General features: G+C 38.7%; 1 protein-coding gene across 6 annotated transcripts in view; it reads left to right on the top strand.

Moving 5' to 3' along the window:
• The window catches only part of LOC115215664 (85/88 kDa calcium-independent phospholipase A2), a 100,144-nt gene extending 72,784 nt beyond the window's left edge, over positions 1-27,360 (top strand). For 4 of the 6 annotated variants that reach the window (XM_029784924.2, XM_036505844.1, XM_036505842.1 and 1 more), the window contains 8 exons: positions 3,726-3,868; positions 7,314-7,387; positions 10,031-10,184; positions 12,186-12,336; positions 16,590-16,711; positions 17,977-18,131; positions 19,798-19,959; positions 21,722-22,169. In XM_029784924.2, coding sequence (XP_029640784.1) covers positions 3,726-3,868; positions 7,314-7,387; positions 10,031-10,184; positions 12,186-12,336; positions 16,590-16,711; positions 17,977-18,131; positions 19,798-19,959; positions 21,722-21,940 — 1,180 coding nt within the window. In that variant the 3' untranslated portion in view covers positions 21,941-22,169. Of the gene's footprint in view, positions 1-3,725; positions 3,869-7,313; positions 7,388-10,030; positions 10,185-12,185; positions 12,337-16,589; positions 16,712-17,976; positions 18,132-19,797; positions 19,960-21,721; positions 22,170-23,427; positions 23,463-27,301 lie in introns of those variants that run through there. The other 2 variants (XR_005000612.1, XR_005000611.1) reach the window with 2 other exon arrangements.
• The last annotated feature ends 247 nt before the right edge of the window (positions 27,361-27,607 follow it).

Consider the following 27,607-nt stretch of genomic DNA (forward strand, 5'->3'; position numbering starts at 1 on the left):
AACAGCCACTCCTGTAACTCTACACACTATATTTTTAACATATTATGAAAGACTGCTGAATGTGGAGAATGAATGTTGACCCAGTAGAGGGACCAGCTATCCGAATAGACAGCTCCCTTGTAGTTAAGGCAATTAAGGGTATGAAACCATCAGGAATCACTGCTGAGATGCTTAAAACAGCTGGTTATGTGGGCTATGGCCTAGTCACCCGCATTGTAAACCAGGTAGTTCATAATGGAGTCATACCCAATGACTGGCGTAGCAACACCATAGTCAACTGCTACAAGGATAAGGGTGATGCTCTAGATAGAAATAACTACTGGGGTATTAAACTGTTGGATCAGGTGATGAAGGTCTCAGAGATGGTCATAACCCATCTCATTAGGGAGAGAATTTGCTTAGATGAGATGCAGTTCGGTTTTGTGCCGGGTAGAAGCACCACTGATGCTATATTCCTGGTCCGACAACTGCAGGAGAAGTACCTAGCTAAAGATAAACCCCTCTACATAGCTTTTGTGGACTTGGAGAAAGCCTTTGACAGGGTCCCCCGATCCCTTATCTGGTGGTCGATGCGGAAACTGGAGATTGACGAATGGCTAATAAGGGCTGTACAGGCCCTATACAGAGAGGCTGTCAGCAAGGTTAGAATTGGCAACGAATATAGTGAAGAATTCCGGGTAGAAGTAGGTGTACACCAAGGCTCAGCTCTCAGTCCCCTTTTATTCATCATAGTCCTCCAGGCAATAACAGAGGAATTCAAAACAGGTTGTCCCTGGGAGCTCCTCTATGCTGATGACCTGGCTCTCATAGCAGAATTCCTACCGGAACTAGAAAAGAAATTTCGGGTGTGAAAGCAAGGGTTAGAATCAAAGGGCCTTAGAGTAAATGTAGCAAAGACCAAAGTTATAGTAAGCAGAAAGGCGTACTCAGCACACACACCCTCGGGCAGGTGGCCCTGCTCGATATATAGGAAAGGTGTAGGTAGAAACTCCATAAGATGTACCCAGCGTAAGCTATGGACGCATAAGAGGTGCAGCAACATCAAAAGGAAATTAACTGATAAGATAGCTTTCATGTGTGGCAGATGCACAGGGACAATAGACACCACAGATACTCAGAAAACAGATTCCATCACACTCCAGAGGGAGAAACTAGAAGTAGTTGATAGTTTCCTCTACCTGGGTGACCAAGTTAGTAGTGAAGGTGGATGCTCAGAGAGTGTCACCACTAGAATACAAATAGCCTGGGCAAAGTTTAGAAAGCTCCTACCCCTACTGGTGACAAAAGGTCTCTCGCCCAGAGTGAAAGGTAGATTGTATGATTCATGTGTGCAAACTGCCATGCTTCACGGTAGTGAAACATGGGCTGTGACTGCAGAGGACATGCGTAGACTTGAAAGAAATGAAGCTAGCATGATCTGCTGGATGTGTAATGTCAGTGTGCGTGCACGACAGAGGGTAAGCACCCTGAGAGAAATGCTGGACATAAGAAGCATCAGATGTGGTGTGCAAGAGCGATGCTTGTGATGGTATGGTCATGTACTGTGGATGGATGAGGAGAGATGTGTGAAGAAGTGCCGCTCCCAAACAGTTGAAGGTATCAGGGGAAGAGGTAGACCCAGGAAGACATGGGATGAGGTAGTCAAGCATGACCTCAGAGCGTTGGGTCTCACAGAGGCAATGACGAAGGACCGAGATCTCTGGAGATATGCTGTGACTGCAAAGACCCGGGCTGCTTCCTGCACCAGTCCTGCATAGCCCCTGCCCATTCAAAGTACCTTGGATTCCAGAATATCCCGCTGTGCTGTAGGAGACCTATTGAGTCAAGTACATAAACATCGAAATAAATATCAATGGAAATAGTAGCTGTGATACCTGTGCTGGTGGCACATAAAAAGCACCATCCGAACGTGGCCGATGCCAGTGCCACCTTGACTGGCTTCTGTGCCGGTGACACATAAAAAGCACCATCCGAACGTGGCCGATGCCAGCGCTGCCTTGACTGGCTTCTGTGCCTGTGGCACGTTAAAAGCACCAACCGATCGTGGCCGATGCCAGACTCCCCTGGCACGTAAAAAGCACCCACTACACTCGCGGAGTGGTTGGCGTTAGGAAGGGCATCCAGCTGTAGAAACACTGCCAGATCAGACTGGAGCCTGGTGCAGCTCCTGGCTTCCCAGACCCCGGTCGAATCGTCCAACCCGTGCTAGCACGGAAAACGGACGTTAAACGATGATGATGATTAAGATTTCTCCCTCAAAGTTAAAGTTAGATTGTGTGATGCGTGTGTATAAAATGCCATCCTAAATGATAATGAGACATTTTCCTTGAATGTGGAAGGTTTGCAAAGATTAGAAAGAAATGAAGTACAGATGCTCCATTGGATGTGCAACATAAATGTGTATGTATGACATAATATAAATGTGTTGAGAGAAAAATTGGATACGGGAGGATCAGATGCAGCATGTTAGAAAGAAGGCTGTGCTAGTGTGGGTATGCGGCGTGTATGGATTAGGACGGTTATATAAAAGAAGTGCCGGTCACATAATGTAGATGGAGCTTGTGGAAAAGGGAATCCCAGGAAGATATGGGATGCCATAGGGCAAGCTGATCTCAGAATTTTGAACCTCATTGAAGAGACAACAAAGAACCAACATGACTGGAGATGTACAGGACTTGAGAAGACCTGCCCATCCCTGAAAAACAGATTCTGGAAATAATGTGTGTGTATACATACATCATCATCACCATCATCATCATTTAACATGTTTTCCATTACACACACACATACACACACACATAACTGCACCTCTCACCCAATTTCTTTCTCAAGCCTTTTTCACCACTCATCATCTCTATATCACTGGACCTCCTCCTCTGCCATTACCTTAATAACTGCAGTTATTAAATGAGAACAGCACTGCATGTTCCATCATCTTTTACTGTGATATCAGTTATTGTTTTCACTTCCCAGGACAGTTATCTTTTTCACTTCCCTAGACATCCTTCCATAATTCTTAATATTGTCCCTCTCCACTCACATTTTACACTGATCACTCTTCTGTCCCACCAAATTATCTCCCATTCTCAGCCATCATACATTACTTACTTTTCCATAATCATTGCATCTGCCTCTTCTTTCATTCATGCCCTGGTGCTGGTACCAGGGAAAAGCATCTGGTACCTTCTGTATAGTAGGCATTAGGAAATGCATCAAGCCATAGAAACTACCCCAAAACTGAGACACTGGAGTAAAACACAGTCGTCTGATTTGCTAGATCCTGTCAAAATGCTCAAATGAAAGGTGGACATGTATATACATATGTGTGTGTGTGTGTGTGTACATATTTATGTATGCATGTATATGTATGTGTGTATATATACGTGTATGTGTGTGTATATGTATGTATATATGTAATATATAAACACCTCACTAATGCTGATTTCACAAAAAGAGCTTGCAGTATGCTCTGTAAAGTGGTTGGTGTTAGGAAGGGCAACTAGCTATAAAAATGAAGACACGAATGAAACATAAACAACATGAGATTTCCCTGGTTTCCCATCTAGGTGAGTAGTACCCTTCAAGTATGTGCAGCAATCAACCTCTCCCAACCCATGCCAGCATGAAAAGCAGACATAAAACAGTGATGATGATGATTTATTCTAATAAAGATGATGGTATAATGTATGTATAAATATCATATTTATTTCTGTTGTCCACACTAGGCCTGAAATAGTATGTTCACTAAATCAAAGTGGGGCTTCTCGTTGCGGAACTGATGTGTCTGGCTGTCTCCGAGGTTGTGTATCTGGTGGTCAGTTCAATGGAAGTTTGAAAACAAAATCTCTTATGACTGATGATTACGATGGTTAGTGTTGGACTTGTTTCTGATGTTGTCCTCTCTCTTTCTCCACGGCACCATCTTCTTTACTACACACTCTCCTACCTAACCCTAACCTTTGCTTTCTCCTTCTGCTACATCCTCATCTCTCTTGCACTTTCTCTCGCATCCTTTAACACTTTGCCTACTGTGGGAGTTGCTGGTAACTCGACACACTGTATTCTTAACATATATATTAACTGGTGACTCTCCATGCTATATTCTTAATATATATCGTATGAGTATGGTGACTCCTTAAGCTACCTTCTTAATATACCATATGGGTCACTAGTGACTCCCAGTGATGTTTTGCTTTTATGGATCCTCACATTATTTTGGTTCAAATTATAATATTAAAATTTTAGGAAATGTACAAAATGCAGATATATAAGAAGGGTACAAATCTCTGCCATCTCCATCAGACAGAAAACAGCTCCCATCACTTTTGGAAGCATTTTTTCACACTCATAGGTGCTGAAGCATGGAACAAACTACCTGCATCAGTTGTTAGCTGCCAAGACATTACATCCTTTAAAAAACCTCCATGTTTCCTGAAATTCGCCAACACTACACCTGATATCCCCTTGCTCTCCATACACATGCACACATGTATATATCATGACTCTTACACTGTTCCCTTTCCTGATTTTTGTACATAATCCTATGTACTGCACATGCACCTTTGATGAGTTGTAGTGCACCTGAGCACTAGGCACAATAATTTCATTCTTCTTCTTCTCATTATTATTATTATTATTATTATTATTATTATCATAGTGCTAGAGAAAAGAAATGATAAATAAATTAAAGGAATTTGTAAACTGAGGTATAATGGAGGTATAATTTTAGCACTTTTTAATATGTGTGTCACCAGTGACACCCACAGCATGCAGTGAATGCCATATTCATTCTGTACTGCAGGAGTCACTGTTGATACCTATACTATAAATCAGTGTGATAGTTTACACCATGAACTAGAACACACACACACACATACACATACATATATCGACCCAGGATGACATGGGATGAGGTGGTGAAGCACAATCTTCGAATGTTGGTAATGACAAGTGGCCGAGACCTTTCATGCTATGTTGTGCTCGAGAAAACTCATCAAGCCAAGGGAAATTGTAGCCATTGTTGTTGCTGATATCATGTAAATGGCACCCATGCCGGTGGCATGTAGAAAGCACCCATTACGCTCTCAGAGTGGCTGGTGTTAGGAAGGGCATCCAGCTGCAGAAAACCATGCCAAATCAGACTAGAACCTGGTGCAGTTCTCCACGTTACCAGTTCCAGTCAAACCGTCCAACCCATAGCAGCATGGAAAGCAGCCAATAAACGATGATGATGACGATATGTAATGAAAAAGTTAAAAAACAATGCATAATTTATAATAAAATTAAACCTCATGATACAAAAGAGAATATGGTGCAAAATGGGTTTGGTAGCCACCATGTTAAAAACTATAAAAATGTTTGTGACGTTTTGGTCAAAGTCTTCCTAATTCCCTATTAACAAGGTCTGTTGAAAATGAGGAGTAAAACCATTTGTACTGCACTTAATATTTAATACTAAAATATCAGTATTTGGTCTGAACTAAAAGGCTGATATCTTTAATTCATGTAAAAGTGCATGCTGCCCACTGGAAACTGATGTGCCACAAAGGGATATGGACACACAGACAGAATATGATATGGACAAACAGGCACAATGGGATATGGAGACATAAGCAGAATGGGATATGGACACACAGAAACAATGTGATATGGACACACAGACAGAATGAGATATGGACACACAAACAGAATGAGATATGGACACACAGACAGAATGAGATATGGACACACACACAGAGAATGGGATATGGACACACATACAGAATGGGACATGGACACACAGACACAATGGGATATGGACCCACAGGCACTTGTGCCATCGAAGATGGCAACTGTTTTGTTTATGTACAACCTTTTTGTCTGTCCATTGATAAATGGTTTAATCTTCAGACTTTGGTATGATGGTTCATGACTGCCAATACTTGTAAAGGCGGTGAGCTGGCAGAATCGTTAGCACGCCGGATGAAATGCTTAGCGGTATTTCGTCTGCGTTACGTTGTGAGTTCAAATTCCGCCGAGGTCGACTTTGCCTTTCATCCTTTCGGGGTCGATAAATTAAGTACCAGTTACGCACTGGGGTCGATGTAATCGACTTAATACCTATGTCTGTCCTTGTTTGTCCCCTCTGTGTTTAGCCCCTTGTGGGTAATAAAGAAATAGGTTTAAGTGATAATTATAAAAATCTAATTAAGAATAATGCGACCATATTTTTCAAAGCTCCTGAACAAGGTATTAAATTGTATTTGGAAGTGAGACTCCAGCTTAGGAGTACAAGGGTTTTGAGAAGTATGGTGTTACTTTCTAGTTATCACTATACTCAGGACCTCTGTGGCCCAGGGTGGTAGTCCTGTCATGGGTCTCAATTATGGACCAAATACAGAAGACTGTCCTATAACTAAAGACTTAGAGGCAGGTTCTCCTCTAGACATTTATCACATAGGCCCACTGGTATGTGATCATACTCTGATGACATTTATCACACTGGTATGTGGTCATGCTCTGATGTCATGTGAACCAATTACTACTACCTAGGGTTTGCTTAGGCTTTTTTGCCTCAAGGGTTAGAGCAAGAGATCAGGAAACAAGCAGAGTAAACTGTAAAATAGCTGGCAAAATGCAATGTGAAATCACTACTGTATCTTTCCCAAAAAAAATCATGAATCTTCAGACTTTGGTATGATGGTTCATGACTGCCAATACTTGTAAAACAAGCATGGCACACGGAAAGAGAGAGAGAGAGGAAGAGAGACAGACAGACATGTAGAAAAATATTAAAATATTATTTGCGAAACACTGAAAGATTTACATAAAATTATCATTATTCCAGAAATACTTTAATTACAGTATTCATTTTAGAACTGTGAGTATATTGTTCCATTATCTAATCCTGCTTAAATTAACATAAAGGTAATTTCTTACTCCAGTCCTCTCTGGTTTTAATTCTCTCGTTCACTCTTTTCCTGTTTGCCAATCAGAGCAATGTAATTAACGCCTTACATTTTTACTTTCATTTTATTTCTTCAGCTGCCACTCACTCATTCACTCTCTATTGTTTGACAGCCTCTTCTTTCGATATTGTCTCCTTAGTTTTGCAGCAAATAACTACACAAAGCTAATAATGATTGTATGTGCATTGTTTCAAGCTCTTTATGTTTACAGAGATTTCAGCTTTTCCTTTCATCTTTCCTTGGTCAGTGAAATAAAATACTAATTAATTACTTGGATCAATTTAATCAAGTGTGTCCCTCTTCTAAATCTGAAGCCTTTTGCCTGTGTTATATGCTGTTATCATAGCCTTATATTTTCTATTGCAGCTGCCTATGATGAAATGCTAATAGGGCAATTTCTAGCTACACATGGTGCCAACAAAAACAAGGATGGTTACAGGGTAAGTAGGAAAATCTTGAATGACTCTTGTGTTTTTGTTTAGCCCTGGGTTAGCCCTGACTGAACTGACCTATTGTCAAAGCTCTTCAAGCTTTGATTGTCCTATCTTTAAGATAGTGTGTGATTATTTGGGCTGGTATACTTAGTCTTCTATGGCCTGGTTTAATATTACTATCTAAAGGCGGCAAGTTGGCAGAAATGTTAGCACACTGGGTGAAATGTTTAGCGGTATTTTGTCTGTCTTTACATTCTGAGTTCAAATTCCACCTAGGTCGACTTTGCCTTTCATCCTTTCGGGGTTGATAAAGTAAGTACCAGTTGCATACTGGGGTCGATCTAATCAACTGCCCCTTCCCCCAAACTTTTGGGCCGTGTGCCTAGAGTAGAAAAGGATATTACTATCTGGCCCTTGTGATACCTTTAGTGCCATCCACTGTACTTCCAGGGATCAGGCCAAGTCTCCAGTCTAGAAATAACTTCCTCCTTCCTGCTTTCAGTAACAGGGTCCTTAAAAAGAGGACATGGCTGCTGCCATCAGTTCAGCTAACCAAGCCATCAAAACAATTATAATTATTCTAAGACTACTTCATCTAATATCTTCTTATTTTTTGAAACTTTAGTGATTGATTTTAAGGAATATTTGGCTGCTATTTCTTACAAGTTTAGTGACCATATAGAGTCTCCTTCCTTGGCTCACTTTTATATGTTGAGATGGCTATGACTAGAGACTACTACTTTCTTCTGAAGCAGGCACAAGACAGGGGTCCAGCATCAGCACCACCAGAAACACTTACCTAAGGTGCTGCCCAGTGGGACTGAACCCAGAACTGCATGGTTGTGAAACAAACATATTAATCGCACTGCTTCACCTCTGTGCCCATAGCTTCACACTCTCTTTTGCTGGCTAAACTGGGCACAATGAAAGGGATCATACCATATTCTGTTAATTATAGGATTTGTATCATGTTGTTACATCAATGTTTTTCAAAGCAGTTAATACCTGAGGTCACTACTCCTCACAAGAATATGGATGGGGTTTGTACTTTCATCTGTCCTTAAGATGCAAACAGCACTTCCTCATCATCATCAACACTTAACATCTATTTCCCATGCTGGCATGGGTCTAACAGTTTGACAGGAACTGGCAAGGTCAGAGGCTACAACAGGCTCCATCATCTACATTGGCTTAGTTTCTACAGTTGGATGCCCTTCTACACTCTAGCTGAAAGATATAGAATACCTCATAAGTAACATAAACGTCCTAAATTCAGTGACGGCATTAATGAAGTTGTTACATGTTAATATAACATGTTAATCTTATCTTTATTAATGTATATCGAATTATACTTAGATATATACAAGATTTACACGGATAAAAGAGTTAGAACTTGTAATGCTCTTGCAGACATTTTTCTTTGGAAATTTTTGCCCACCGTACTAAAATGTTGCCCCATCTCTGAACTGAAATATAAAAAGTGTCAGAATCAAATCCACAGGTGAAACAGAAATTGTGAATGTTGCAGGATAAACGGGATCTTGAAATAGATTAAAGTCTTCTGATATAAGAACAGTTGTTATAACAGATGATGGTTGATAGTTTCTCATCAAACTTTGAAGAAACTTTAGAATATTCCCACTCCATCCCTGTAGTATATGGCTTCGTCACTGTCTTTGTAATGAGGTCAGTTGTCATAACACAGCCATTTACTTCATCAAGGTCAATTACCATGATGTGGTCACTTACTAGGGCAACACTAGTGACTGTAAATTGACTGTTTACAATGTCAAGGTCAGTAATGAGACAACTTACTTACAGTCAAGATCACTTAATGAATAAAAGGTCGATTGTTACAACAAGGTCACTTACTAGCTCAAAGTCAGTTACCATGACAGGGTATATGAATACCAGTTACAATGACATGGTCATTTCATTGGTCAGTTACCACAACATAATTACTTACTCAGTCAAAGCCATTTATCATGACAAGTTACTATAAAAAATCACTTATTAGGTCATGGTCAGGTCCCATGATACAGTTACTTACTACCTCATGCTCAAATACTATGATATTCCGCTAGGAGTAGGTCACTTACCATGATACGGTTACTTACTTAAGGTCAAGGCCAGTCACCCTAATCTGTAATCAGCAACAAGAACAACAACAGAAAATTACTATTTGTAAATCTCACAATGAGAGATATTCAGCAACAGTACTTTGGAGTAAATATTATTTGCCAACATAACATGGCAGTCCTGGTTTAGGACGAATGTTGCTGTAATTTAGCCCCAGGAGACATCATCTCCAGCTGGCTATACGACACTATCTATGACCTTATATTTTCAAACAAGGGAATCTAGCACTTTCACTCAGCTCGAAACTTTATCTATGTATCGCAATTTCCGAGTGGGGGTGCTAGATTCTCTTGTTCGAAAATATAAGGACACGGATCGTGTCGCATAGCCAGCTGGAGATGTTGTCTCCTGGGGCTAAATTACAGCAACATTTGTCCTAAACCAGGACTGCCATGTTATGTTGGTAACAATCTTTACTCCAAGAACAACAATAGTTGTGCATTTGTTCATATTTATTTCCTTCCTGCACATCTAATCTATCTTCTTACCTTTCATTGTCCCCTAATTAAGGTCCTCTGTCTTGATGGTGGTGGTATCAGGGGTTTAATTACGATCCAGATGTTAATTGAAATAGAGAAACATGTTGGTAAACCAATCCAAGAATGTTTTGACTGGATTTCTGGCACAAGTACAGGAGGAATCCTCGCTTTGGCCATAGCCCAGGGTGAGTATATCAAAGCTCTTCTTTACAGACTTTTGCACCTCTTTCGCACACACACACGCACACGTTTGTGTTCTTTTTTTTAGAGCATATTTTGAAGCATTGAGAAATTTGAAAATAAATGTTTTTATGAAGTTACTCTATTATAAATATAGTTATAAATAATATAGCTGTAAATAGTAACCCATAATGTTTGGTAATAAAAATACTCCTTTACACAGAAAAAAACTGCACAAAGTCATCCATGGTCAAAATCATATATTATGAGCTATTATTTATTGTTACAGTTGCATCTGAATAAATTTGTGATAACACTTGTAGAGATACACATATATATATAGAATTATTTGCATATACACAGGTACACATGTCTACAGAGTCACTTCTAAGTAGATTTACCTGTACATGTAGAGTTTCTGATCACTGTATAGCAACATGTGCAGCACAAAATGTTTTTCTTTCTTTGTTTTTTGTTTTTTTTGGTGGTGGTGGTGGTGGTGGGGTCTGTAGAATGGTCTGTGTTATTGGCTGTTGTTTGTGTATAGAATGAGATGTTCTTTGAGTAGCAATCTTCTATGGACAACAATGCAATGGTATATGTAACCAGCACTGTCTTTTTGTTACATCTGCTTGCTGATAGAAAAACTGATTGGTTGAGAAAGAACTCAACATATTCAGCCACCAGCTATAGACTGCATGCCAGAGATCACATCACCAACATACCACAAAATATAGTTTTCTATTTTTCAAGAAAGCTTCTCCACATATGCTGACATTTCACAAAATGTTTCTGGAGATATTCTGTCCACCCTCTTGGATGATTGTCTACATCTGCTACGTTGACCATTCTGTTGTTACTTTTGATAGGTCACCTCTCTGACTGGTGTATCAATAAGTTGGCATCTTTTATGCAATGTGATTTAACTCTAGTCTATGAAATTCTTTGTCCTTCTCTTTTGGTTCTTGGAGACATTGGCATCACCTGATTCACACAATTTAGATTCCCAAGATTTCTTGCATAAATAAGGATGAGTCACTTGAACACTAATTTCATGAATCCAACAATTTTTTCAGACATTCAACTTGGTAAATCTCTATGACCCATGGTAATGACATAATAAATCAATTGTATAAAGGCACAAAGGATGTCCTTAGTAAAATGCACCATGTTGCAAACATTTGTGCCAGATCTCTAGTTTAATCCCATAATATCGGGTGATGTAAATTTACATGCACTGTGTACTTGCTTTGAATCAGGTGATGAAAATATATGCAGCCCTGTCTGCTGCGGTTTTGTACCTGTTTGTGTCTTGGTTGATATAAATATTTGCTAATACTCACAGAATTGATAATAGAGGCCATCGTGCAAATTTCAAGGAATCTGATAGTTTTGTTAGGTTCTTCATGTAAATATTTCTAACTCAGTTTGAGACTTCATCACCATAATAGTATAAAAGCAGCAGTTTTGGCAGTTGCACCACCATTTCCACTATGACTTCCTATCAAATTCGCATACGTTCAGCAAATTCTTCTGGTCCTTCACGGAATTTACAATTGCATCCAGCCATGTCAGTTTCGTTGAATTTATGGCCCTAACAGTAATGACAGTTTGCATAAATAAACAGTGCATGCTTCAAAGCAGTTGATGTAAATATGCACTGAACCAATGTCGTGCACTAATTGCTGATCTTGGCCAAGATGGTTACCATCTGTGCAAACTAGTTGCCTGATAAAAAAAAAAACATTCTTGTGGAGTTAAGGATACATCCCCTTCCCTTGCTCCCACTAGTTCTGAATGCCCTGTAAAGGGTCATCAGCTCTGTTTTCTCTCCTGGTTAAAATTAAATATGAAATAGGTTTGTCTCTTTTCTTCCTCCCACTTTTTTCTTTTACATATTCTCAAAATAAACACCTCGCCACATCCTTTCTGCCCACTTCCCTTCCGTTTTCTCAAATTAGAATTTTTTATTCTGTGCTCTACTCTGGTTCATCGTTTCATTGCAGGTAAACCGTTGAATTATTGCAAAAGTTTATATTTCCGGATGAAAAATGATATATTTTCTGGCAAACGACCATATTCTTCTGACAAACTCGAACAACTGCTGAAAGATGAGTTTGGTGAAGACACTGTCATGTCAGATTTGAAACGGCCAAAGTAAGAAACACACACACACACACATAAATATATATAAAAACACATACATAATTAACAAAATTGATAGAGATAAATAAAAACCAATCATATTTTATTGATATAGTTGGAATACTTAATGTGGAATTCATGAAAAGCACCATTCGAGCATAATCATTGCCAGAGTCGCCCTACTGGCACATGTGCTGGTGGCATGTGAAAAGCAACATTCGAGCGTGGTTGTTGCCAGTGCCACCGGACTGGCTCCTGTGCAGGTAGCACGTAAAAAAACACCTTTTGAGCAGGATCGTTGCCGGAACCACCTGACTGGCTCCTGTGCTGGTGGCACGTAAAAGCACCCACTACACTCTTGAAGTGATTGGTGTTAGGAAGGGCATCCAGCTGTAGAAACTTTGCCATATCAGATTGGAGCCTGGTGCAGCCTTTTGGCTCACCAGTCCTCAGTCAAACCGCCCAACCCATACCAGCATGGAAAGCAGATGTTAAATGATGATGATGATGATGATGATGATAATGTGTTTCATAGATACTAGTTCTTGCATTGAAATTTGGCTGGAATTTAGTGAGTTTTCGCCTTCTGTGAGTTTTAGCACTCTGCCAAATCCAATTTGCTTATGTTTCAGCACCCTTGATGCTCAAAATCATTTCAGGTATTTATGAACCCCATTCAATAGCCACGCAAACCCCCAGGAGCCGATATTGACTGTTTAGTCAACTCCTGCTCTAAACCAAATTCTTAAGAGAAGAGCAAAGTGAAACTATTTACTCAGTCATTTTTGTTTCATCTCTCTGTAAAGTGATTGGTGTTAGGAAGGGCATCCAGATGTAGAAACCCCAGGCCAGAGCAGACAATGAAATCTGGTGCAGTCATAGGACTCATCAAATCCTGTCAAACCATGTAACTCATCTCAGCAGGGGACAGGAAGTTAAATGATGATGACAACGATGATGAGTTAACCCTTTTGATATTTACTTGCCTGAGACTACACTTCATCATCATCATCATCATCATCACCATCCGCTTTCCATGCTGGCATGTGTTGGACGGTTTGGCTAAGGACTGGCAAGCCAGGAAGCTGCACCAGGCTCCAATCTGATCTGGCAGAGTTTCTACAGTTGGATGCCCTTCCTAACGCCAACCACTCTGAGGGTGGCTGGCATTAGGAAGTGCAGTCAGGCAGTGGAGAAGTCAGATAGCACTGGCATCAACCATGCCCGAATGGTGCTTTTTACATGCCATTGGTATGGGAGCCAGTCAGGCAGCACTGTCATCAGCCATGACAATGATTTCACTTGACTCAACAGGTCTTCTCAAGCACAGTTTATTGCCCAATGATTGAAGGGTCGTTCAGTTAAATAAACTTCCCGTTTTAAAGTGATCTAAATTAAAACTTACCATCAAAGTTTTATTCTTTTACTTGTTTTGGTCGTTTGACTCTGGCCATGCTGGAGCACCACCTTTTAGTCGAAAAAATTCGACCCCAGGATTTATTCTTTGTAAGCCTTGTACTTGTTCTATTGGTCTCTTTTGCCAAACCACTAAGTTACAGGGACATAAACACCATCATCAGTTGTCAAGCGGTGGGGTGTTGGGGGGGGGGGCAAACACAGACACAAAGAGATACAATAATTTATGTTAAGATTTTTATAATTGTATTCTTATCTCATATGTATTGAATTATAATGTATATATGTATGTTATTAAGGTTCTCGTTTTTGTTAAATAAATAAATAAGTCAACATTCTAATATCCGAAAGCTGATCAACCAACTAAATCATTTCTCCATTTTCTTATTTGTATTATATACATATATATATATATATATATACTCGCTTCCACAGGCTTAGCCAATACCGCAGGATGAAAAACATCAAGCTAAGTTCCCGACCTGTTTCCTCTTTTCATTGTTTTTGCAAGCCTTATTATTATTGTATCCCCATCTAATAGCGTTATCGTTGTCTTTCGTCTTAAATGCTAGCTGAAGCATAAAAACTTTCACTCACAAAAACTTATTCACACCACCGCAAAGCATTCATCTCAATCCTGTCTTCTTTCTGCCGCCTAAAACCTCATCTTCTCCCAATGCGCAGTGTCACTATGTCTCTCTCTCTCTCGCTATGTGGTGTCGGTTTCCTTCTGTTTTCACTGTCTCTCTCTCTCTCTCGGTATATATCCTACCTTCACTCGCTTCCACAGGCTTAGCCAATACCGCAGGATGAAAAACATCAAGCTAAGTTCCGACCTGTTTCCTCTTTTCATTGTTTTTGCAAGCTTATTATTATTGTATCCCCATCTAATAGCGTTATCGTTGTCTTTCGTCTTAAATGCTAGCTGAAGCATAAAAACTTTCACTCACAAAAATTATTCACACCACCGCAAAGCATTTCATCTCAATCCTGTCTTCTTTCTGCCGCCTAAAACCTCATCTTCTCCCAATGCGCGGTGTGTCACTATGTCTCTCTCTCTCTCTCGCTATGTGGTGTCGGTTCTCCTTCTGTTTTCACTGTCTCTCTCTCTCTCTCGGTATATATCCTACCTTCACTCGCTTCCACAGGCTTAGCCAATACCGCAGGATGAAAAACATCAAGCTAAGTTCCCGACCTGTTTCCTCTTTTCATTGTTTTTGCAAGCCTTATTATTATTGTATCCCCATCTAATAGCGTTATCGTTGTCTTTCGTCTTAAATGCTAGCTGAAGCATAAAAACTTTCACTCACAAAAACTTATTCACACCACCGCAAAGCATTTCATCTCAATCCTGTCTTCTTTCTGCCGCCTAAAACCTCATCTTCTCCCAATGCGCGGTGTCACTATGTCTCTCTCTCTCTCTCGCTATGTGGTGTCGGTTCTCCTTCTGTTTTCACTGTCTCTCTCTCTCTCTCTCGGTATATATCCTACCTTCACTCGCTTCCACAGGCTTAGCCAATACCGCAGGATGAAAAACATCAAGCTAAGTTCCCGACCTGTTTCCTCTTTTCATTGTTTTTGCAAGCCTTATTATTATTGTATCCCCATCTAATAGCGTTATCGTTGTCTTTCGTCTTAAATGCTAGCTGAAGCATAAAAACTTTCACTCACAAAAACTTATTCACACCACCGCAAAGCATTTCATCTCAATCCTGTCTTCTTTCTGCCGCCTAAAACCTCATCTTCTCCCAATGCGCGGTGCGCCCCCCCCCCACCAATACCGGTGAACACTGTTCTCACCATCTACACCGGATACTCCCTCTTATGTTTCTCTATCTGTGTAACTATTTATCAAATTTCTCTATCTATCTATCTATCTATCTATCTATCTATCTATCTATCTTCATTCGTCTAAAATCAAACTTCGTATCTTCGCTTCGCGGTGCACCCGCCCTGCCCACCCCCACCACCAATACCGGATATCTCTATATTTTGCTCCATCTATACCGGATGTCGCTTCTCCCACCACCATTATAGGTGTCTACTCTTCGAACCCCCCTCTTCAATACGCTATTTCACCATGCATTACCCCTCTCTCGATATCCTACGTTCTACTTGCCTAGAACCTGTCATCATTTCTCTGAACCACCCCTCCCCACTGGTGCTCCCCTATATTTCTGCACCCTCCACCCCCACATAAAAAAAGCACCATCCGAACGTGGCCGATGCCAGACCCCTCTGGCACCTGTGCAGGTGGCACGTAAAAAACACCCACTACACTCGCGGAGTGGTTGGCGTTAGGAAGGGCATCCAGCTGTAGAAACACTGCCAGACTAGACTGGAGCCTGGGGCAGTCCCGAGCTCCCCAGACCCCGGTCGAAACCGTCCAACCCGTGCTAGCGCGGAAAACGGACGTTAAACGATGATGATGATGATGATGATATACACACACACACAACGCGATTCTCTCAGTTTCTGTCTACCAAATCCACTCACAAGGCTTTGGTTGGCCTGAGGCTATAGTAGAAGACACTTACCCAAGGTGCCACACACTGGGACTGAACCCAGAACCATGTGGTTAGGAAGCAAGCTTCTTACCACACAGCCACGACTGTTAAATCTTGAGCGAAGCATCAACTTTTAATAATAATGAAAAAGTTATTTTTACTGAATTCTTTTAATTGAAGCAAAACCTTTGTATTTCAACAGATATAATATGATAAGCAAAAGTGTTTAAGCCAACCCAATTCCCCTCCCCCTCTTTCACCTTCTCCTCTTCTTTCTTTTCCCTTTCCAAACTTCTCACCAAATTGTTTCCTTTCTTGATTTATAAATATTTCTGTTACCAGGGTGATGGTGACAGCTGTCATAGCTGACCAGATTCCACCCAAGCTGCATCTCTTCCAGAATTATTCTTACTCATTAGCGTTACCCAACATAGAGCAACAGCCAGAGGAGACATCTATCCATGGTAAGTATGGGAGACAATTTTGGTCATGTTTCTTTTTTTTTTTCTAACCTCCTCAGTGAAATTTGTCTCTTCCTTTAACTTGCTGAATTGGTCATGATGAACAAATCTGTTGGAAAATAACAAGAAATGTTTGTTTTCTATAAGCAAAATAGAATTGTTCAGAAATTAAATAATTCCAAGATACCATCCACACACAGAAAAAATTATCTTTAAGTCCCACTGTCCTATAATTAGAACACTAAATGAGAACATTAAATAAGCTATATCACATTGTCTCAGTGTCCTATTTATAGGACACCGAGTATTTCCATTTCTACTTGAAATAAAGGAGTTTTAACAATTATTTTTTTCATTTTAACCTATTTTCAATCATCTGTAAAAATTTAAAAGTAATATTCAGAAATTTAAGTACTCTGGGACTTAATGAGTTAAGCAAATCAGCTTCAAAATGGTTGTTTAACATGCTAGAAATAGCTACTAAATCTCCTTCAAATCATACTCTCTGTCTTATAGAAAGGAAGGGCTCATTTGACAATGTAATCTCTTATATGCCAAAAAGATGGAATCATGACTGGAATGTCTTTGAGCATGGATATTTTAAACAATAAGATCAGTCATGTAATTCCTTTACCACAAGAAACCTGTTCTATCCTGGCCATTTTACCATCCTAACATAAAACTTCCCCCATTTTCTACTGTAATCCAAATCAGTGAAAGGGATCTAAGACTTGCAAGCTTCAAGACAACCTCATAATTGCAGGTGCCATGAAAAAGAAAAGCACCCAGTACACTCTGTAAAGAGATTGGCATTAGGAAGGGCATCCAGCTGTAGAAATCCTAAGCCAAAGCAGACGCTGGGGTACGATGCAGTCCTTGGACCCATTGGTTCCTTTGAATCTACTCAACTCTTGACAGCATCAAAGATGTATGTTAAATGATGATGATGATGATGATGCTAAATGATGATGATGATTGTTCAATGTCCACTTTCTCTGCTGGCATTGATTGGCTGGGTTGTTGTAGTCTGAATCAGTTCTTATTTGGAGCTACTGTTTCTTTTTCCTGAATGAACCAGATGACCACATCCCACTCTTAGGTTCCAGTTCCTAGCTTGGTCTCAAGGAACTGGATGCTCTTCCTATCCACCAACTAATATAAAAAGGTGTTAAATATATAGAATAAATTAATTGATTAATCGGTGTAGATTTGGTTAATTTATGTACAGTTACATGGCTTATTTTTTTTTTATCTTCTTTATGTTTCAGCCCAAAAAGTGTGGCATGCAGCTCGCTGTTCAGGTGCTGCTCCAACATTTTTTCGAGCATGTGGAAAGTATTTAGATGGAGGCCTGATGAGTAACAATCCAACTCTTGATACCCTCACTGAAATCCACCAGTACAACCTTGCAGAGCAACAAAATGTAATTTGATATTTGGTTACTTTGAATTTGTTAGTGATTGTTAAATTCCCATTAGACTCACTCACACACAACTACATGCACATACATATTGTTGTTTTATGAAGAGAATGAGTCACACGCATGGTTTTGGGTTCAGCCCCACTCTTTACTCTTTCTCTTTTACTTCTTTCAGTCATTTTACTGTGGCCATGCTGGAGCACTGCCTTTAGTCGAGCAAATCGATCCCAAGACTTATTCTTTGTAAGCCCAGTACTTATTCTATGGGTCTCTTTCACCAAACCACTAGGTTATGGGGACGTAAACACACCAGCATCGCTTGTCAAGCGATGTTGGAGGGACAAACACAGACACACAGACATACATATATATATATTCAGTTTCTGTCTACCAAATCCACTCACAAGGCTTTGGTCGGCCTGAGGCTATAGTAGAAGACACTTGCCCAAGGTGCCATGCAGTGGGACTGAACCCAGAACTACGTGGTTCATAAGCAAGCTACTTACCACACAGCCACTCATCGTCCACAGCACGACATCTTCGACAAATGTCTTCTACAATAGCTCCAGGCTGGCCAAAACCTTGTGAGTAGATTTGGTAGATGGGAACATCTACATTATGAGTTCAAATTCTGGTAAAGTCATTCTTTTGGGGGTCAATAAAATAAGTACCAGCTGTGCACCGGGGTCACTGTAATTGACTAGCACCCCTCCCCCCACTACTCTTCCACAAAATTTTAGGTCTTGTGTCTACACTAGAAAGAATGTATGTGTATCTGCATGCATGGGGTGGTGCCAGTGTGTGTTTATGCATCTCTGATTCTTGCTTACAAATATTTCATGACATCAAGACACTGTTATATAAACAATGTTCTTAATTTCCACCATTCCATAAAAATGAGTCCAACCGAGAGAAAATTACTTGCAAACAGGTGAAGGGCTGGGGACATAGAAAACCTACCTTAATAAATTTGGCCTGACTCATGCAAGCATAAAAAAAATTGATGTTAACCCTATCACGCTGTGTTCCCGTTATGTTGGGAACAGCCTAAATGTAATCTCTACTGGATTCCCATTAAAGTGATAACAAACAAGAAAAAGAAGATAGAATTCTAAAAACAGACAACCGCTCACATTGTAGCTTTGTAACCAGGTGTGTTTATGGCTCATTGTTAATAGTAATGAAACAAGTGTGTGATGACCCCAGCTCTTTGTCTGGTAAATAAACAAGGCCTTGACTCTTTCCAGTCAAGGAAATTATTGATGACATTCTTTGGGTGAAGAGTTTACTCTTCTGTAGACATTGAGAGTGATTTGGACAATGAAACATTAACTTGTGGTTAATGAAGAAAAAATTATTATTATTAATAATTTTATTATTATTATTATTATTATTATCATTATTATTATTATTATTATTGATGTTTGACTTTTGCTATGTATTTGACTCCAGAGACCTCAAGAGACAAGTTGGAAGTTCATGTTGGTGTTATGCCTAGGGTGCTATATATTTGGTTTTGTACATAGTGTTTATTCTAGAGAATGTTTAAGAAACCATAAGGAAATTATGAGTTTATTTTTATTATTATTATTATTATTATTATTACTAACATCATCGTCATCGTCATCATCATCATCATCATCATCTAAACTTTCGATTTTGTTTTCAGAACCGAGAGACACGACCAGTAGGTTGTGTTGTATCACTTGGCACCGGACGTAAACCTGTTGTTAAAACCAACAGTATGGATGTTTACCTACCTGAAAACTTCCTTGATATTGCAATTTGTGCTGTGAGAAGTTTGGCACTCAAAGACCTCATTGTCCATCAGGTAAATCTATAAACTTTCTCTCTCTCTCTCTCACACACACACACACACACATACACACACACAATCAATAAGGAAGCCTTTACCTGGTTATTCAACTTAGAGATTGAAATCAAATTTCTTTCAAACCATTCTTTATCTTAAAAAGGAAAAGAAAGATTAGATAATGCAGCCATGAATATATCATCTGAAAATAGGGCTGGATAGTCATGGCTGGAGTTCTTTGATCACCCAGGCCTAAACAACCTCCAATACAATCAACCACTGTGTTGTCATTGTAATCATCATCATCATCATCATCTTATTCATTGTCTGAAAAGATATTCACTGAATATTTTTTCTTTTTTTAAATCTTTTTTTACTTGTTTCAGTCATTGGACTACAGCCATGCAAATGCATTGCTCTAAAGGGTTTAGTTCAAGAAATCAGTCCTAATATTTTAATTTAGAGTATTTGAAAGTTCAAAAACTTTTTTTTAAAAATTCATTTCCTTTCCTAAATAACTTCTGATATGATGATGATAAAAGCTGTTCTGAGTTCCGATTTCACCAAAATCAATTTTGCTTTCCATCATTCCGTGGGCAATTCAGTCAATTACAGCCCTGTCCCCATATCTTTTCCTGGCTTATCTATGTCATGTCTCAGCTCCTTCCCACAGCTTAGAGACGCAACACTTCCCTCAACACATGTCCTGTTCCAAGTACTGCTACCAATTGTGTACTTCCTTAGAAGTTTGGTATTTGCAGCTTTTCATGCCAGAATATTGCTTTCTTTGAGACAGTGCCACCTCTAACCGAGCAATTATTATGTGCTGATGAAGGGAAATAACCCAGAAATCACGATACGCAGATATTGTTTTGAGCTGAGTTGGGGTGCTAGATTCCCTTGTTCGAAAATATAAGGACACAGATCGTGTCATATAGCCAGTTGGAGACAATGTCTCCTGGGACTAAATAACAGCAACATTCATCCTAAACCAGGACTGCCATGTTATGTTGGCAAATAATCTTTACTACAGTCCCAATTGTATTGATCATGATTCGTACATTCACTTTGAAGTGGTGTGGATGCATTTCACTGCCAATGCTAGCACTAGGTACCTTTTGACTTTCTTGTTCCTTGTCTTCTGGTCTGCAAGTATAGCTACATCAATGAAGGTCCATTCTTTGAACTCCTTCCATAGCAGAGTTATGTTGCAGCTTCTTATCTGTATAGATTAGAATATCCCACATAGGTTTTATGTGGTCATTCTCTGCTACTGGCAAAGGTTTGTTCTCATACCACTTGTTTGAACATTCTAGCCCTTACTTCCTGCACAACTTCCAGTGTATTTGCAATACCACATTGTCATAGCATTTTTTTTTGCTCCTTCTGGGCCAGTTTTGAGTATCCACTAATTATATTCCTGTCTCAGATGATTTTTCACATAATTTACACAAAGGTGATAAGACTACTGTCTTATCAATGCTGCACTTGACTGAGTTGATCCATAAAGCTTGTTCTTGAGCAGCAAAGATCGATCCTTCTATATTCTTTTAAAAAAATCTAGGTCTTAACCATCGCTACGTTCTCGGTTCAAATTCTGCCGAGGTCAACTTCGCCTTTCATCCTTTCAGGGTCAATAAAATTAAGTACCAGTGGAGTACTGGGATCAATGTAATCAACTAGCCACTTCCCTCAAATTTCAGGCCTTGTGCCTTTAGTAGAAAGGATTATTATTATTATTATTATCATTATTATTTATTATTATTATTATTATTTGTAGGTAACCAACACTGATGACCAACCTGTCCAACAAGCGAGATCTTGGTGCAATATGTTGAACATACCATATTTCCGATTCAACCCTCCACAAAGTGAAGACATCCCATTGGATTGTCAGGACAGTGAGAAAATTGTTGATGTCATGTGGGAAACTTTGTGTTATTGTAATACCCACAAATCAAAATTTGAAAATCTTGCAACTATTCTAATGAGTAGATAAGATCTGACTGCATTTTATTTGGAAGCGGGGTGGATTTCTTTTTCTTCTCCATACACACACACAAAACAAAGGAGAAATATTGAACAGACAAATATTTTTTAAAATTTTGTTGAGAATATAAATAGTAAATAAGATATATTTTTCATGGAATTTATATCTAGTTTGTAAATGTATTATTCTATTTGGTAAATTGTGATGCTATAAAAATAATAAAGTAAATATTGACTTATGTTTTCTCTCATTTATTTGTCACAAACAGGGTATGTACTCCACATTTAGCCACAAGATCCTATATATATATATATATATATATATAGATAGATAGATAGATAGATAGATAGATGTAGATATTGGCACCAAGCAGTGTTTAGGCTACACCAATGCCAAAACGAGACGACACTGCATAGTGCCAAAGGTCCCAGCAATGCCATCACTATAAGGTACCACACAAATGGAAATATATATAAAAGAAGGATTGAAAATGCAATTTTAAAGATGTTTATTGACTTGTGGGTTGGAACCTACAATCATGGTTTAGAGGTGAATTCCTATGTGATGGGTGGTATTCGCCTCTAAACCATGATTGTAGCTTCCAAGCCACAAGTCAATAAACATCTTTAAAATTGCATTTTCAAACCTTCTTTATATATATTTCCATTCATGTGGTACCTTACAACTTAACTTTGTTATATATATATATATAATATATATATATATATATATATGTGTGTGTGTGTGTGTGTGTATGTATATATATATGTGTGTATATATATATGTATATATTATATACATATACATACGTATATATAAACATGTGTATATATATATATATTTGTATATATATATAAATATATATATTTGTATATATATATATATATATTTGTATATATATATATATATATATATTGTATATATATATATATATATATATATATTTGTATATATATACATATATATATATATATATATATATTATATATATATATATATACACATATGTATATATATATATATAAACATGTGTATATATATATGTATATACATATCTATTTACATATATATATATACATATATATATATATATGTGTGAGTGTGTGTTTATACATAGGTACACACACACATTGGATTTGTTTTTGATGCTGTATTCCTTTATTTGTTTTTTTTGCCCCCTTTTCTATGTTGATTTTTTTCCATATCTGGCAAGGCTCAGGGGACACACAGCACCCCACCCCCTTCACCTTGTATTCAGAGCCTCACAGCAAATTGCTTCCTTTGATCTCGACCTCAGTTTATCTGGGCAATGAAACAATGGAGTCTCCCTTTGCAATGTGAACTTAGCAAATCTTATCCATGGGGCTTTTATTTTGTGTGTGTGTGTGTGTGTGTGTGTGTGTGTGTGTGTGCATGCGTGTAGCAGAAACAAAGATTTTTAAATTTAAAGGGAAAACAAAAACCTGAAGCAAAAGAGAAATGAAATGTTCACATACACACACACACATATTCACACAAACACACAAAAGCTGTAATTTTTTCCCACATTCTGTGTATTTCTTTCTATCTTGTCTCTTGTAGAAAGATATTTATAAAAAAATACTCCAGAGACATCATGTCTGCAGATGCCTTCCACCCGACCAAACACTAAATGTTTCTTTAAGCTGACTCAGTCAATATTATTTTTGCTCTCGTTGCTATTATAATTACTGTTACTATCATTGTTGTTGTCATTCGTCTTCTTCTTATCATCATCATCATCATCATCATTGCCCATCGCTATGTTTCGAGTTCAAATTCCATTGACTTTGCCTTTCATCCTTTTGGGGTCAATAAAATAAGTACCAAATTGAACACTGGGGTCAATGTAATCGACTCGTCCCCACTTCCCCCAAGCTACCCTTGTGGCAAAAATTTGAAATTATTATTATTATTATTATTCAGTAGTTTTATTTTTATAGCATGCTTTCACTTCACTACCGAGCGCAGCTCTGTGTGCCTTGGGTATGTGCTGTGATTTGTTGTGATGCTCTGATGGTTATTGTATGGAAAGTGTTCTGCGTAGGATGTGTGCAGTGCCTAGTAGTGCAATTTTCTGTATGTTATATGTGTTTGTAAGTCCTGGTGTTTTTGTTATGTATTTTATTATTATATTATTATTATTATTATTATATTATTATTATTATTATTATTATAGATGTCGCATAGTATACAATATCGTGAGGTTGTTGATTGAAGATATTGTACTTATCGGGGGTTCGTACTGTTTCACAAGTCACAACAAGGACCTCAGACAGACACTACTTTATGCAATATGCGTGCAGTTCCAAGTAATGCCAACTTTTGCAATACACCTAGATTGTTGGGTATTTCTAAAGTTCACAGATGTTTTTTTTCAGATTGAGTGGTATTGAACCTTTATGTTCGACTCTCGTAGCTGCGACATCTTAGCGATCTCAATTCTCAGGTCTCCATATTTATCAACTTTTTCTCTTTCTTTCATGATGATATGTTGATCTGGCACTGTCACATCAATTATTAGGCAATCTTGTTTATCCCTCCTAAAGGTTACTATATCCGGCCTTCGGTGCTCTAACACTTTGTCTGTCTACCTTTTCCAGTGTATGTTGGTACCAAGCACCTCATATCCATACTTAAGGCTTCAAGGTTGACTCTGCCTTTTATCCTTATGGGGGCCGGTAAAATACGTACCAGCTAAGTATTGGGGATCAATGTAATCAACTTTTCCTCTCCTCGAAATTTCAGGCTATGTCTGTAATGGAAAGGATTTATTATTATTAATATTATTATTATAATCATTATCACCTCTGCCTTAGCAAAGGCAGGGATATTGTTTTCCGTCATGCTTGTTTGTTTGTCCATGGACAAGATATCTCAAGAACTGTTGGATGCATTTGGATGCAACTTTCAGGGATGTTTGGCCTCATTACTGGCACAAATTGATTAGGTTTTGGGATTGATCCGGTACTATATAAGGATCCTGGATTATTTTTCCTGTTTTTTAACTTAATTTTTGAGAGCAGAGTTTATTTCAGATATTCTCATTTTAAACATCATCTCTGGCTAATCATTGAGAGGATGTTGGTGTTGCCTCCAATTGTTTTTATCACCAATTTTTGTAATGTCCTTTTGTCACCCTTGTGGAAAATAACAAACCAAGTAACAAAGTATTACACCCCATCTCCACACCCTTCCTAAGAGAAGATCTCAATCAGCTTTCCACAGAAGGCAACTGAAGTTTATGAGTGACCTGAGCCTGGGAGCAATTCTTAACACTGATAAAGAAACTTCTAGAACATTTTCAGGCTAATCATCATCATCATCATTATTATTTAACGTCTGCTTTCCATGCTGCAATCTCATCTGGCAATGTTTCTACAGCTGGATGCCCTTCTTAACACCAACCACTCCAAGAGTGTAGTGGGTGCTTTTTACGTGCCACTGGCACGTCCATTGTCCATGCTGGCATGGGTTGGACCGTTAAACCTGGGCTAGTAAACTGGAAGGCTGCACCAGGCTCCAATCTGATTTGGCATGGTTTCCTACAGCTGGATGCCCTTCCTAACGCCAACCAGTCTGAGAGTGTAGTGGGTGCTTTACATATATATCCAACTTAACATGAATGTCTCATTAGAACACCAAATCCTGCATTATTAGTCTTGAGAGATCGTCTCATATAGACACTTGGTGCATAAAAGCACACACATAAATAGTAGATGAGAATTACCTGCCATGGGCCCTGGAACTCTCATATCATGTGATTTCATTCTACTGGAAACTGTCAGTGAGAGGCATCCGGTCTCCACATGTCAGTCAAATTTTGCTGCTATGATATATAGAATATAAGTATCGTTTTAGACACTGATGTCGCAAATAGGCAGCAGGCTTATTAAAAATTAATTATTAGCACCGGAAGCAGTATTAATATCAAAAGGTTATTTTTGTATCCAACTTAACATGGATGAATTGTTAGAACACTGAAATCTGCGTTATTAGCCTCGAGGGATCCTCTCATATAGGCACTTGGATTTGACTGGCATGTGGAAGAGGAGGAGGGGAGAAGGAAGTTTAGTGGCAGGTGTATACATCATCATCACTTAATATTCGTTTTCCTGTTGGCAGGCTTCTTACAGTTTCCACCCACCAAATCCACCCACAAGGCTTTGGTTAGCCTAGGTCCAAACTAAAAAAAAAAGACATTGGCCCAAGGTGCTGCACAGTGGGACTGAACCAGAAACCATGTTGTTTGGAAGCTAGCTTCTTAATCATGCAGTCCTGTCTACTTGAAAATTATCTATTTGAAAATTCCATTTACACTTCAAAATTATAAACTAGAATGTTATTTCAAGTTTACACAGACAGGATAAAATATCATATTATCTATTTGAACAGATAAGAATTCTTCTGTCAGCCTCCCTTCCAAGTTCTCTTCTTAAAATGAAGATCTAAGTGAGGGTCTCTTGGTGCTGTCCCAGATAAGAGACTGCTTTAAAAATTAACAGAGTTGAATTTTGACCAAATTATATATTTTGACTGGAAACAATGTGCATTTCATAAGATTCGCCCTGGTTCAACCTCGTTTTTCTTATCAGTTGAAAAACTTTCAGATTACATTTCTGATATGTCTGTTTGTGTGTTTTGTTTGGTGGATGACTGTGTAGAGTAGAAATGGGCAATTGTATTACATATATGCCTGCTTGTATAGCTAGATAGATAAATAGACAGATAGATAGATAGATAGATAGAGAGACAGACAGACAGACGGATAGATGGATGGTTAGATAGATATATGGATGGATAGATAGACAGACGGACAAATGGATAGACAGACGGACAAACAGATAGACAGACTGATGGCCGGAGAGACAGACAGGCAGATAGATAGACAGACAGATAGATAGATACAGACAGATAGGTAGATAGATGGATACATGGATGTGTAATATATCATCATCATTGCAATAATCGTCATCATCATCATCATTCATCGTTATTGTCATCATCATCATTGTCGTCACCATTGTTTTAACGACCACTTTTCCATGCTTGCACAGGTGTGATGGAAGTTGTTAATATTCCACTGCTAGATGCATTTCCTGTGGCCAACCCTTGCCTCATTCCAAGCAAGATAATCTTTTCACTTGGCCAGACATGTTTTCATCAAAGATTGGAATCAAGAGACACCACTTGTATAACAGTGGTGCTCATTTACAACTATCACACAATATCAAGACAAGGAAACACAAACACACACAACAGGCTTCTGTCATTTTCTTGTTTTTAAATACACTACAATATCTCAGGGCTATAGTAGAAGATGCTTAAAGTGCCATCTTTATCTATATCCATACATACACACACACACACACACACATACATACAAACACACACACATACAAACACATACACATGAACATACACACACACATACACATATGTGCACACACACACATGGATGCAAGAGGCAGGTAGAAACACAACAAAAAGACAAAGAACAAGCGTCTTCTTATTTAACTCATTTTATCTCTAACCCAGCAGAGATATGATGAAAGACGTTCCAGCCATGGCAGTGCCACCTCTTTATGAGGCACAGTTTATCAAGAATTACCATATCAAATATGCCTTTCTTCTTTTAAAACAGTAAAATAAGATTTA

The sequence above is a fragment of the Octopus sinensis genome, linkage group LG9, assembly GCF_006345805.1.
Source record: "Octopus sinensis linkage group LG9, ASM634580v1, whole genome shotgun sequence".
Taxonomy (NCBI): domain Eukaryota; kingdom Metazoa; phylum Mollusca; class Cephalopoda; order Octopoda; family Octopodidae; genus Octopus; species Octopus sinensis.